Source organism: Copadichromis virginalis, linkage group LG20, assembly GCF_057382275.1.
Source record: "Copadichromis virginalis isolate Kocher_CV1m ecotype Utaka linkage group LG20, C_Virginalis_male_GT1.1, whole genome shotgun sequence".
In the NCBI taxonomy this organism is placed as follows: Eukaryota; Metazoa; Chordata; class Actinopteri; order Cichliformes; family Cichlidae; genus Copadichromis; species Copadichromis virginalis.
The window spans coordinates 12,513,671-12,525,251 of NC_140637.1; the positions used below are offsets into that span (position 1 = coordinate 12,513,671).

The window sequence follows — 11,581 nt, forward strand, 5'->3', positions numbered from 1 at the left end:
CTACACATACAGTACATATAGTATACGTGTATGGGTGTACATACATATATATACAGAAGTCAGCAGATGAATATTGTGCAAAAATGGGATTTATGTACAATATGGAGTGCATACGTGTTGTAGTTTCGATAAGTGACAGTGAAGTGTCTATGAAGTGTTAGTGGTCAGTGTTCAGCAGTCTGGTGGCCACAGTAGTGCTGTGCCACACTACAAAGTTTGGTATCGATCCAATAGCAGCTAAATACAGGGCCAGTATTACCAATATCAGTACCGACAAAGTATCAGTCCGATACCAATGCTAGTGTTGGTATCGATACTATGATATTTGGATCGATCCACCCACCTCTAATTTTTTTTTTAGCTCAGAAATGTATAGCACAGACTTTATGTGGCTCCTGTGCGACTTCCACTGCTAACCTTTGTGGGGGAAATGTTTTTGATAGTACTAAATTACAATCAGCCTTCTGAAGTAAACAAACATGGTTCAATAGAATACTAGTGAAGGTTTAACTACGTAATAACAAGACTTACCTAATGTAAAAGAAAGCATCATTAGTCTTAGGTAATAGCTACACCTCGTATTTTCTTTACATCACACAAAAACAATTTGCGACACAAATGATTCAAATGAAAATAGTTATTTTTATTTTGTCAAAAGACATTTCGATACAAAAGGGCATATTGGGATCCATAAGTAAATCACAAGTACAAACTTTAACCAGAATGAAGGAAGAAGAAAAGAAACAAAACAAGAAGATTGTTAAGTTTCTCGATAAGCCAGCACTGAGAACAGCAACTTAGTCAGGGCTGCACTCCGTTCACTTCTGTTCTGTTAAGCCACATCATTTTTTTAAAGATTTGTCAGTAGATCTGGATTTTATTTTGTACTCTAAGGTGACTTCAACAGAAAGAAATCTGCCTTTCAAAATGTGCATTTTATAGTGTTATAAATCTAGGATCAAATGTCATTTCATGATGAGTTCAATATAGCCCATTGTTTCAGAAAAATCCCACTTGTGCCCTTAAGCGTGCTTTGAATCTTACAATTGCAAAAGATTTGCGTTTAAACTGAAGGTGCAAAGTTTTTCAAACAAAAATCAAACAGATTCTACATACAACTAGCGGAAAATCAGGACGTCACACATTAAGATTTCCTGATCTGAATATTTTTAGGAACTTACTGCTTTACCTCAGCAAGGCACTTGCTGCATTTGTCCTGTGAAGCAGGGCGGCGAACACAATAGATGGGAGCTGAAGTCCAACACGGAGACGAAACGTGTTACATCATCTGTTATAAAAGGAGTCTAGTTGCTTGTAACAACAGTTGAAAACCTCTCAGATGGTATTTTGAAGATATACGGAAACAAGACAGCAGTTACAACATTTTAAAACATTTGGATGAGACTGAGGCACCCAAAGGCTACAAAATACTTCATGTACAACCTTAGAACAGCAATGTTGCCTGCAACATGACAAAAACTTAAATCTGAACTGTAAATAAGTTACAGATAAATCAATCAACAACAAAACAAAAAAAAGACTTCTCTTTTTCAAATTTTGGCACCACACGGCAATTCAAAGGTTGCACATGGACAACAGCTTAAGGCAGGAAAATGCACTGAGTAGAAAACACGGCAAAAATCTAAAAACGTGCTACGAATAAGAAGCTAATTGACAAATAGCACATTTAGAAATTAATGATTTGCGCGGATTTACAAAATAAAAGTCCCTTCCTGACAGAAAACAGATCAAAAAATTTTTTGTACCCTTTTTAAATAAATATTAAATTCCAAAAAATAAAAACAAAATGTGCATTTTCCACACGCATGCACCTGCACACAAAACCCAATATTTAAAGAATGATAGGGGGGGGGAAAAAATGTTAGCTTACATAACTTAGGACGAGAAAATACGACAGACATTTTTAACTACAATGATCATCTCATACTCTTGAGTACATGATGTGAAAATGTCTGTTATTGCCACATACTTCTGAAAATCAATATGGTTTCCTTAACAACACAACAAAAAATGAAAAAATAAAACAAAGTAGTACGTGCAGTGAAGCCGGTGTGCCCGTTGCAGAAGACACACAGAATCGATCACTCGCACCTAAGATAAGATGTACCACCCTGTTGACCTGACTGGGTATGGATTTAAGGCATGAACATCACAAACAACTTTCTGAACTGACTCGATGTGCATGTACTGAACAATAACAGGATGCGCCTGCTCTGAACTCTCAAGAATCCTTCCTGGAGTCGTCACTGCTTTACACTGATTGGATTGGTAAAAGTAAAGCTCCAGCTGTCTTTTGATTCACCCAGGACGACAAACAAACCACACTGAGTGCGTCCAGAAAACAATGACTAGTTTGGGAGGTCCGGGGTTCGGGACCTGCTGGAAGTTCCTCCCCACCTACACGACACGAACAGTCGGGTTGTTTCAGGAACTTCCATCTGCAGACATCCGGTGAACTCACTTGAACCTACAGCTAAAATATTTAAACGACAATTTTTTAAAACACACACCTTTAAAAATCTACCATTAACCTACGTAACGCCCACACACCTTTGCATCAAAACAGTTGATTTAAGACTTTGCTCTGCTCCGAACACCTGAGACTATGGCTAAACGCTTAGCTAACTAATAGAGAACAAATCAGTATTAGTTTTTACCCACCTGGTTTCCTGCACACTGACAAAACATACCTTAAGTTTTCAGGCTAAGTTCACATTGATCCTTCAAAGCAAGCGGCCATTTTTTTTGTCATGCAGTGGAATTTCTATCTTTGCCATTTTCATACTTTAAAGCGCTTGACTACTGTGCAGATGTTTTCTTTACAAAATGAAAAAGAAATTTAAAGTGTCGTGGTAAATCTTTTACCATTTATTAAGTTCCAGTTTCCCACAGTTTTTCCCCAGTTTTACTTTGTGTTAACAACAGCAACACTGTATCCAAATCCACTGACTGTGGTAGAGTTTGGGTCTGTGCAAATCTCATTTGGAGCTCACAATGAAGCCATGTTACCATTAAAAGGGAAAAGCCTTTTAGATTTGGGTTTTTAATGATCTCTGCGGGTGTGAAAGAAAAATAATAAACTACACCGCAACGCCAAAATGCTTCTGTAAAGCCCAGCTGGCCTCACTGAAGCAGCTTTGGGCTAAACGTGTGCGGAAGTTTCTCGTTTAGTCCGAGCCATCTGAGGAACAAACCTGAAGAGGTATAACATGTCAGTGTTTAAGAAACCAGCCCTAAGAGTCCCAATGCCACACACACACACACACACACACACACACACACACCACCTGCACAATCCGCTTGGGAAAAAACATCAAACACAAAAACCTCACAAGGTACAAAATATGAAAATAACATTCATATAAATAATTTAAATAGCTATTCTAAAGCTAAACTCTTGGTCTAAAACTTTTGAATGGCCAAAGAGAAGTGCTAATGATATGCTGTACAATTTAGGGGGAATTATTTGAGATTTTAGTTAGGGTGGTATTTCGGGGAACACAATTAAAACAATACACAAAACATTTCTCCAAACTCCCACAATGAAAACACTACATTTTTGATAATGATGTGTCCATAAAATATTGATTCCCATTCTTTTTTTCTTCTTTTTTTGTTTTAAAGGAGCTCCAGATCACTGAGGAGAAGGCCTGAATTTATAATCATTTGCCCACGCGCTCCTCTTCTTTTGCTTTTTAACTTCTAATCGTCCCCCAAAACTTGTGACAGGTCACCAAAGTCACAGTCAAACAGTTCACTGATGCCTTCATGGTCCTCTAGTCCATAGTGGTAGTCGTGACTGTGAGGGGGGGACAAGTTGATGAAACCGTCCAATGGGAGAGGAAGGCCCTCTCCGTTCAGGAAGTCCGTAGAAGAGAGCGGTGAGAGATCAAAATCAGGTAGGTCTCCAAGGTTGGAGAATGGGTCGCCTCCCAGGATGGATTCTGTCACAGAAAGAGAAATGTAAGAAACAGTAAGAGATTAAAGAGAGGATTAAAGAGCTGCACCAACTTACAGTATAAGATCAGTGAAAATTATTTCAAAATAAATCATGAAAAGCTCAAGAATAAAAAATATGGAGCTGGAAATAAGCACAGTAAGTCCATTACCATGATCAAAACCAAGCTAAAGACCATAAATAAAACAATTTATTCTTAGTTTTGCATTAGGTACCAGTGTGCATAATATTTTATCTATGGGAGTCAGGAACACTTCAGCAGCAGTGCCTCAAGCAAAGCTTTTTCCACTGTAGACATTTTGACGTGGCACAGCAGGAAGGGGATGACTGCATTCTACAAGTACTGATTAATACAATTAAAGCCACCTGTTTGATGACACAAAGTGTCAGCAGTGAAAACAGTGTCTCGAAAGAGTCACCAAGGACACTCTTTCGAGGATGCCAATGTTCACATTTTGGACAGAGAGGACAGATAGTTTGAAAGAGGAGTGAAAGAAGCCATCTATGTCCACTGTGAGCGACCATCTTTGAACAGAGGCGGGGGTTTACGACACCAACTCTCTGCCATCTATAATCCAGTTTTGAGATCCCTCCCCAGACGCCTTAACGCCCACTCACATCCTGGGCCATCTGACCTCAGGAATTCGCATGATAAGGTGGGGCCAGGTTTCACAATGAACACACCCGAAACTCTGGCTGATTGGGACCCACACCCAGTTTCACACCTTGGCTCAGGCGATTAGAGGATCATCAGGGGGTCCTTTTGTCCCTCTGTGGGGGGTCACTCCCACTAGGTTTAAATCTGGGACTCCCCACCATTTGACCTTAGAACTGAAGAAGCTTCTCGGATGAGAGGTGAAACGTCTTCAAGTAACTTAAAGAAGTCCAGACGCTTTTCTTTGCAAGCTCCTTAGACTACGATGACCTGGATGACTGAGAACCTTCACAGACATGTTGCAAATGCCATTTCTAGTAAATACACAACTCGCTCCGACCGACACAACAGCAAAATGTCGAAAGTCTCATATTACAAGACTAAGCGTCTACTTTATTAAAAAAAAAAAAAAGTGTTACAAAGTTTCTGAACTGAGCCAGACTAAATGTATATATTGGGATAATTGGTAGTAGTTTTAATTTATTCTTACTTTGTCAAATCTGTAACAGAAATAGCAGAAATCTAAGCTTCATTTACCTTTTTGGGGTTTTAGCACTAAAATGTGTTAATTTTACAATAATGATTACAGGATGTAGTTATGCTTTGCTGTGTTAAATCCTACATCAATATGGACAATATTATGGGAAGGATTATCATCATCTATATAGCTTTTGGGAACCCTATTATTATAAAACTCAAAGCCTCACAAGTTCTATATAATCAGAACAAACTGTGACATCATGTCAATGTTACATGTTCACTGTTGACATTGTGTTTATGTTAATGTGTTCCTGTATGTTTCTAGATACATTCTGATAAACTATTTTTAGTGCAGCGGCACTTTATGAGACGTGGAGTGTGCCGCCATCCATATGTCCTTGGTGAAATTTAAGCAAAATTGTGGGACTTCCTGCCAAGTTTGATATGTTATTAATTCCACCTATTTGCTGTTCTCCTTCTTCGGTTACCTGTGAAGCAAATATTTGCTTCAAAAACTTCCAGGAAATATATCAGTCCAAGAAAGGTGAGGCAAACATTCCCCTCATGTTTTGTCTGCACTGGCTAAAATATAAATGTTGGAAACAGACTGTGTTACGCAGAAGTGGCCTTAAAATAGTTCCTGATGATAATTATACAAATTAATACATAAATGTGGTTTATTTACAACACTCACCTGTGTCGCCACCTAACACCAGTGATGAGGGGTCCTGTTGCGACACTGCTGTTACAGTGGATGATGTGGATGCTGGAGATGATAAACCCACTTCCAGGGCTGTTGAGCAGGTTCTGGGTTGTGATTGGTCGGTGGGTTGTGTGGAAGGTTGAACAAGGGAAGGGTCGGCAATGGGTTTAGAGGGACTGCCTCCTGTCACAGGGCTGCAGACGCCAGAGCTGTCTTCTGGACAGAGGAAGACGTCGATCGGACCTCGCGTGCTCTTCAGCGACACCTGGTAACCCTGGGATGTGCATGCAGATGTGCAGATTAGCAGAAACTCCAACAACAGTGACCTGGGCAAAATGTTTTCAAAGCTTTTACCTCAGAGGGTTCTGAAACTTGCATCTGGGTTTCTGGTGGAGCTCTGATCACCATAACCAGCTGGTCGGGGGAATCGAACGACTGCCTCAAGTCCTGACAGCGCACATACCCCAACGTGATGAACTCAGCGATTAAGGAATAATTTCATATATTCATTAATGTAAATGTTTAGGCCATCTGTTTTTTGACATCTGTTTCTGAGTGACGCACAAGTCACGAGCATCACGTGTCCAGCTCAGCTCCACTGCTGCTGCCAGAGCCACTTTCTGTTTAACAGATCGCAGCTCATCACTTAGAGATCACAGAGCTGTGCACACGTGACGAGTCTGCACACGGCAACACTCAGAGCTCTGTAACCGCTTCAGACAACCTGATACTCAAAACAAAAAGGATATTTTTTGTTCTGTGGGTCCTCTGTGAGCAATCTGAGCTGCAGATTGCATTTGGAAATGAGCTCATCCAGCTGCTCCTCAGCATCTGTGAGGTCACACACCTCCCTCTGCAGCTCCTTATGGCGGGAAACCAGAGCCGCATCAATGCGATTACCGCTGCAGGGGTAGACGAGAGAAAAACTGACTGCTTAGGGTCACCAGATACACACACACACACACCAAGCACTCAAATTTATTCTGCCACAGTTCTTGCTCCCGTTCCCAGATTTCTTTCATTTGCTGTTTTAGGCGTCTTTGAACACTTACAGCCACTGGATGTTGTTCTTTGACTTCTTGGAGATGAGCTGGATCCCCTCCAGGACATTGGTTATGTCGTAGATGCGTCTCTTCTGAACATCGAGCACCTGAGACGCCCAGTTCAGATCCACCACGCCGTCGGCCGACTGGGACAACAGGTCCAGAAAGCGCTTGGTGGTCAGGTTCAAAGAAGTGTCATACCGAGACTTCTCTGCCGTGGTCCGAGGAACTGGGCAGAAAGAGAATACATACAAGAATGAAAAGAAATGCACATATTACTGGTCTAGAGCGTAAGCTGAGACAGCGGTTTGCGGTGGGCAAAAGGTTCAAATGAAGATTATCAGTCACTTTAAAAAAATGGGACTCTTCAGCATCAAAAGAACTTAACCATTCTCTTCTGCTACTGCTTATTCTAGCTGCCTTAGGGCGAGAGGCAGAGTACACCCTGGACAGGTTGCCAGTCTGTCAGAGGGCTAACACATAGAGACAGACAACAACACACTCAGTCACACCAATGGGCAATTTAGGGTTACAATTAACCTAACCCACACTGACTACAATGTCTTCAGACAGTGGGAGGAAGCCAGAGTACCTGGAGAGAACACAAACGCAAACTCCACAGAGAAGGATCCTGGCCTGATGGTGGAATGAACTGAACTCAGGACACATTTGCTGTGAGGCAACAGTGCTAACCACTGTGCTTTTGATACCGTATTTTCACGACCATAAGGCGCACTTAAAAGTCTTAGATTTTCTTCAAAAAGTACGGCGCGCCCTATAGCGCGGTGCGCCCTATGTGTTGTAAGGAGGACGTAGTAGAGAACACCATGAGAACGTTAAAGGGTGAAGTGTGGGCGTTGATCGTATATACCGGGACAATCGCACATACCTGTATAAAAGAACAGGTATGTGCATTATGCAGGACATCGTTGTTTTAACAACCCTGAAAATGGCAAAGAGACACGCTTACGAAGCACAGTTTAAACTGAAGGCCATCAGCTACGCGGAGGAACATGGAAATCGAGCAGCGGCGAGAGAATTTAAGATTAACGAATCGATGGTTCGCAAATGGAGGAAGCTGGAAAACAAGCTCCGGCAGGTCAAGAAAACGCAGCTGAGTTTCCGCGGACATAAGGCGAGGTGGCCCGAGTTGGAGGAAAGACTCGAGCGGTGGATCATCGAGCAAAGAGCGAGCGGGAGAAGCGTTTCGACGGTCACCATTCGGCTAAAAGCAGTTTCACTAGCTGAAGAGATGAACATTGAACATTTCCAAGGAGGCCCGTCTTGGTGCTTTCGTTTTATGAAACGGTGCCATTTTTCCATCCGGACCAGGACTACGGTAGCGCAGCAACTTCCAGCGGATTATAAGGAAAAGCTGGCCATCTTCCGCTCCTACTGCAGCAAACACATCGGCGACAAAAACATCCAGCCCAGCCACATCACAAACATGGACGAGGTCCCGCTCACTTTTGACATCCCGGTGAGTCACACTGTGGAGAAGAAGGGGACCAGCACGGTAGCGTGCCCATCTCACAGCCGATGTGAAAAAACTTGTGAAGCAAATGAACTGTGAGCTTGCTGTCATTCCGGGAGGCCTGACAAAGGAACTCCAACCGCTGGACATCGGTGTGAACCGCCCGTTCAAAGTAAGGCTGCGAGCGGCCTGGGAGCGATGGATGACCGGTGGAGACCACAGTTTCACTAAGAGTGGAAGGCAGCGCCGGGCGAGTTACGCCACAATTTGCCAATGGATTGTAGATGCTTGGGCTAACATGTCTGCTGGCACTGTTGTTCGAGCTTTCGCAAAAGCCGGCATTGTTTCCGAGGAGCCGCACGGCACGGAAAGTGACTCTGACGGTGAAGACAGTGAACCTGGCATGTTTGATGGAGATTTAGCGCAGCTGTTCAATTCAGACACAGAGGATGAGGACTTCGATGGGTTTGATTGATGATAAAAATGTGAGTACCAAACTCAGTTTTGCTCCTGCTTTATTTTTAAATACGCACACTTGTATGCTTGTGTGTTGTTGATGTGACGATTACCGGCAATAGAAATGTGAGTAAGGTACCGAATTCAGGTTTGCTCCCGCTTTATTTTTAAATACGCATACGGTACTTGTATGCGCCCTATGGTCCAGTGCGCCTTATGTGTGTGTTAAATACAGTAAGGGCACACATAACTGAGACTGCGCCTTTTAGCACAGTGCGCCTTATGGTCGTGAAAATACGGTATATAAAAATAAAGAATTCCCCCCTCGCTCCTCTCTGCTATGGATGCAAAGTTGCTTTGCATCCATCTCCTTCCAAACAGATCCCAGTGGAAATCCACATGGACTGCATTTCTAACAATTCAGAAGTCTATCTTGCATGAGGGATAGACTCATATTTCTACATTATACCAATTAATATAATGTGTGTGTCACGTGTAGCTTTTCCGTTTCAAGTCCATCATTTGATCCTTTTGGTGCATGCAGTGAGCCCAAATACTGCAAATGAAAGGGATCAAATGAACTGATAAATCGCAACGCCTCTTCTCTTGCTCCATTCTCAAAAAAACAGTCTCTCCATTATTTGAATAGAAAGATATTTGTAAGTTTCTCTCACTACAGCCAGCCTGGAGGAGACAGGATGACAGGCCGCGCTGATAAAAGAACAGCTGCTTTTATGACAATGACTGAGAGCAAAGGTGAGCAAGGATGTGTGGGCGAGGATTTTTTAGAGCGGGGTGTGGGCTGTCAGCTGTACCTCTGGGAGGAGCAGGAGTGGAAAGCGGTGCCTGGCCTGTGGAAGGTCGAGTGGTGCTGACATACTGATGGTCACTGTCCAGGTCCAACTTCCTTTTTACCTGAAGGAACACACGTCTGGAGTAAGAAACAGACGTAAGACAGTAACAGACTAACTGCTGACACAGACACGCACTGTTTACGAGCAGAGAAATGTGAAAATGATACCAGCAACAGGTGGGTAACTTACAGCAGCTCTGCTACGTGCAGTATGTAAACGAACAACTCCTCAGTTTAACCACTTCCCTTATTGCTCTTTCACTTTCTCTCTCCCCTTTCCTCCCACACCTCCCTTCCTCACCGGTGGCCTTCCCAGAGACGGTCTCCTCTTGTCCTGGATCCCTACGTCAGCTGGGCCCTGCGGAGTGGCGAACAGCAGGATCTCCCCCGTGCTCGTCGGGGCAGGGGCTGGGTGGAGTCCTTCATTGCTGGTGATAATCACTATCTGGTGGTCCTCGTCCAAGTTGATACTCCCAGAGTTCAGCAAAGTCTCAAAGTCTGCTAACAGATCCTCCGATGTCTGCCCTGTTATCAGAGTCTCTGACATTGCAGTGTGTCACCAGGAGCCCCTCTTCACTGGACTTGGGTGGCGGTGGTTGTGGTAGTTATAAACTAAGGTGCTGTTATGACAGTATCAGCACCGACTCACATCTGCCATTTTTTTGTGAATAAAGGCAACAAGGGTGAATTCTCGTGAAAACTGTCTCGAATGAGTTCATTAGCAGGTGGAACATTTCATAAACTGTTTTATTTTGTTACACATTTTGATTACACCACAGCAATGTAAAGCCACGTCCTAAAACTCAGACTGAGGCTGAAACAGCAAGCCAGGGTGTGCTGCCAAACAGGAAATTTGGCACATGAAATATTGCTAAATGCATACTATAAAAGCTCCGCCGCGAATAAGTTATCAGAGAACCAGTCCGAAACTGGCCGTGGGAGAAATCCAGTCAGGCAAGCTAGCAAAGGGAGCAAGCTAACCTTTTGTTTTCATCTCTCCTGTCAGTACAGTAGAGCCGAGGCCTGGCCACACTGCCCCTGAACAGCTACCACCCCGGCTAACGAGCTAGCTTCCAACCAAATGACAAAGACTCGAACAGGGTCACAAAACAAACTCGAGCAGCCGCCAAACTAGCAGGTCACGCCGGTAGAACAATATTACTTCTCCTTGTATTAAACACCGAGCGAAGTTAAGAGGCTATTAAAACTTTACAGCAGCTTACAGAAGTGAGCGATGAGAACAAAATATCCACGCAGCAAAAAAGCATCACGGGAACTTAAAATCATCTTTGAGACTATATCTATAAAAGCGAGCATCAGTCCAGCGGATAGTACATAGATGTGGTCGAATATGAATATATAGGGCAGATTAGCATGTTAGCTAACTTATTAGCGGCAGTTGTTCAATCCCCTTGTTTTGTTGGGGCACGCAGGAAGCAGTCCGACAAAATTGGAAATATAAGCACATAAAGCGGCGAAAAACAAGCGCACGGTTTAACATAACAATCGGTGGACCTCGCCTGCTCACCCCGGCCGCAATCCACCCGTTAAAACGCCGTCATTACCCCGTTATCGTCCTTTATTGTTGTTTTTGTCTCAGCTGATCTACATCTAAACAAGCCCCTGACGGTTTTCGCGCGAAATCTTTTTTGCCGCGAAACCAACACGTGCGCCAAGCAGTCGGTTGGGATTGGTCCGAGCTGTGCGCTTTTCGCGGGGCGGGGCCGAGGAGCTCTGATTGGCAGAAGCGGGTGTCTGTCACGTCACGAACGCAGATAAATCGATGAGAAGCGCGTTCGCGGAACTTGGAAAATAAAGCATTTTATTTTAGTTGAAGCAAATATATTTAGTTTATTAGGCTGATGTCAAGCAAGTTGTTTGTAATTAATATAAATTTACATTTTTGTTGTTGTCGGAGTAAAAAAAAAAACTATTAAC

The 11,581-nt window shown here is 43.2% G+C and overlaps 1 protein-coding gene across 1 annotated transcript; it reads right to left on the reverse strand.

Moving 5' to 3' along the window:
• Positions 1-622: 622 nt before the first annotated feature.
• Positions 623-11,273, reverse strand: e2f1 (E2F transcription factor 1). Its single transcript, XM_085444261.1, has 7 exons — positions 9,945-11,273; positions 9,606-9,705; positions 6,870-7,089; positions 6,567-6,719; positions 6,172-6,286; positions 5,809-6,091; positions 623-3,965 (listed from the first exon to the last, which is right to left on the reverse strand). Exons 1-7 carry the CDS (start codon positions 10,188-10,190, stop codon positions 3,724-3,726), a joined length of 1,359 nt encoding a protein of 452 aa, XP_085300387.1. The 5' UTR covers positions 10,191-11,273; the 3' UTR covers positions 623-3,723.
• Between the last annotated feature and the right edge of the window lie 308 nt (positions 11,274-11,581).

Coding starts and splice junctions, on each gene's coding strand:
- e2f1 (XM_085444261.1), bottom strand. CDS start 10,190: ATGTCAGAGACTCTGATAACAGGGCAGACATCGGAGGATCTGTTAGCA. Junction 9,706..9,944: donor CGTCTCTGGGAAGGCCACCG/GTGAGGAAGGGA, acceptor GTGTTCCTTCAG/GTAAAAAGGAAGTTGGACCT. Junction 7,090..9,605: donor CACTCCTGCTCCTCCCAGAG/GTACAGCTGACA, acceptor CTTTCTGCCCAG/TTCCTCGGACCACGGCAGAG.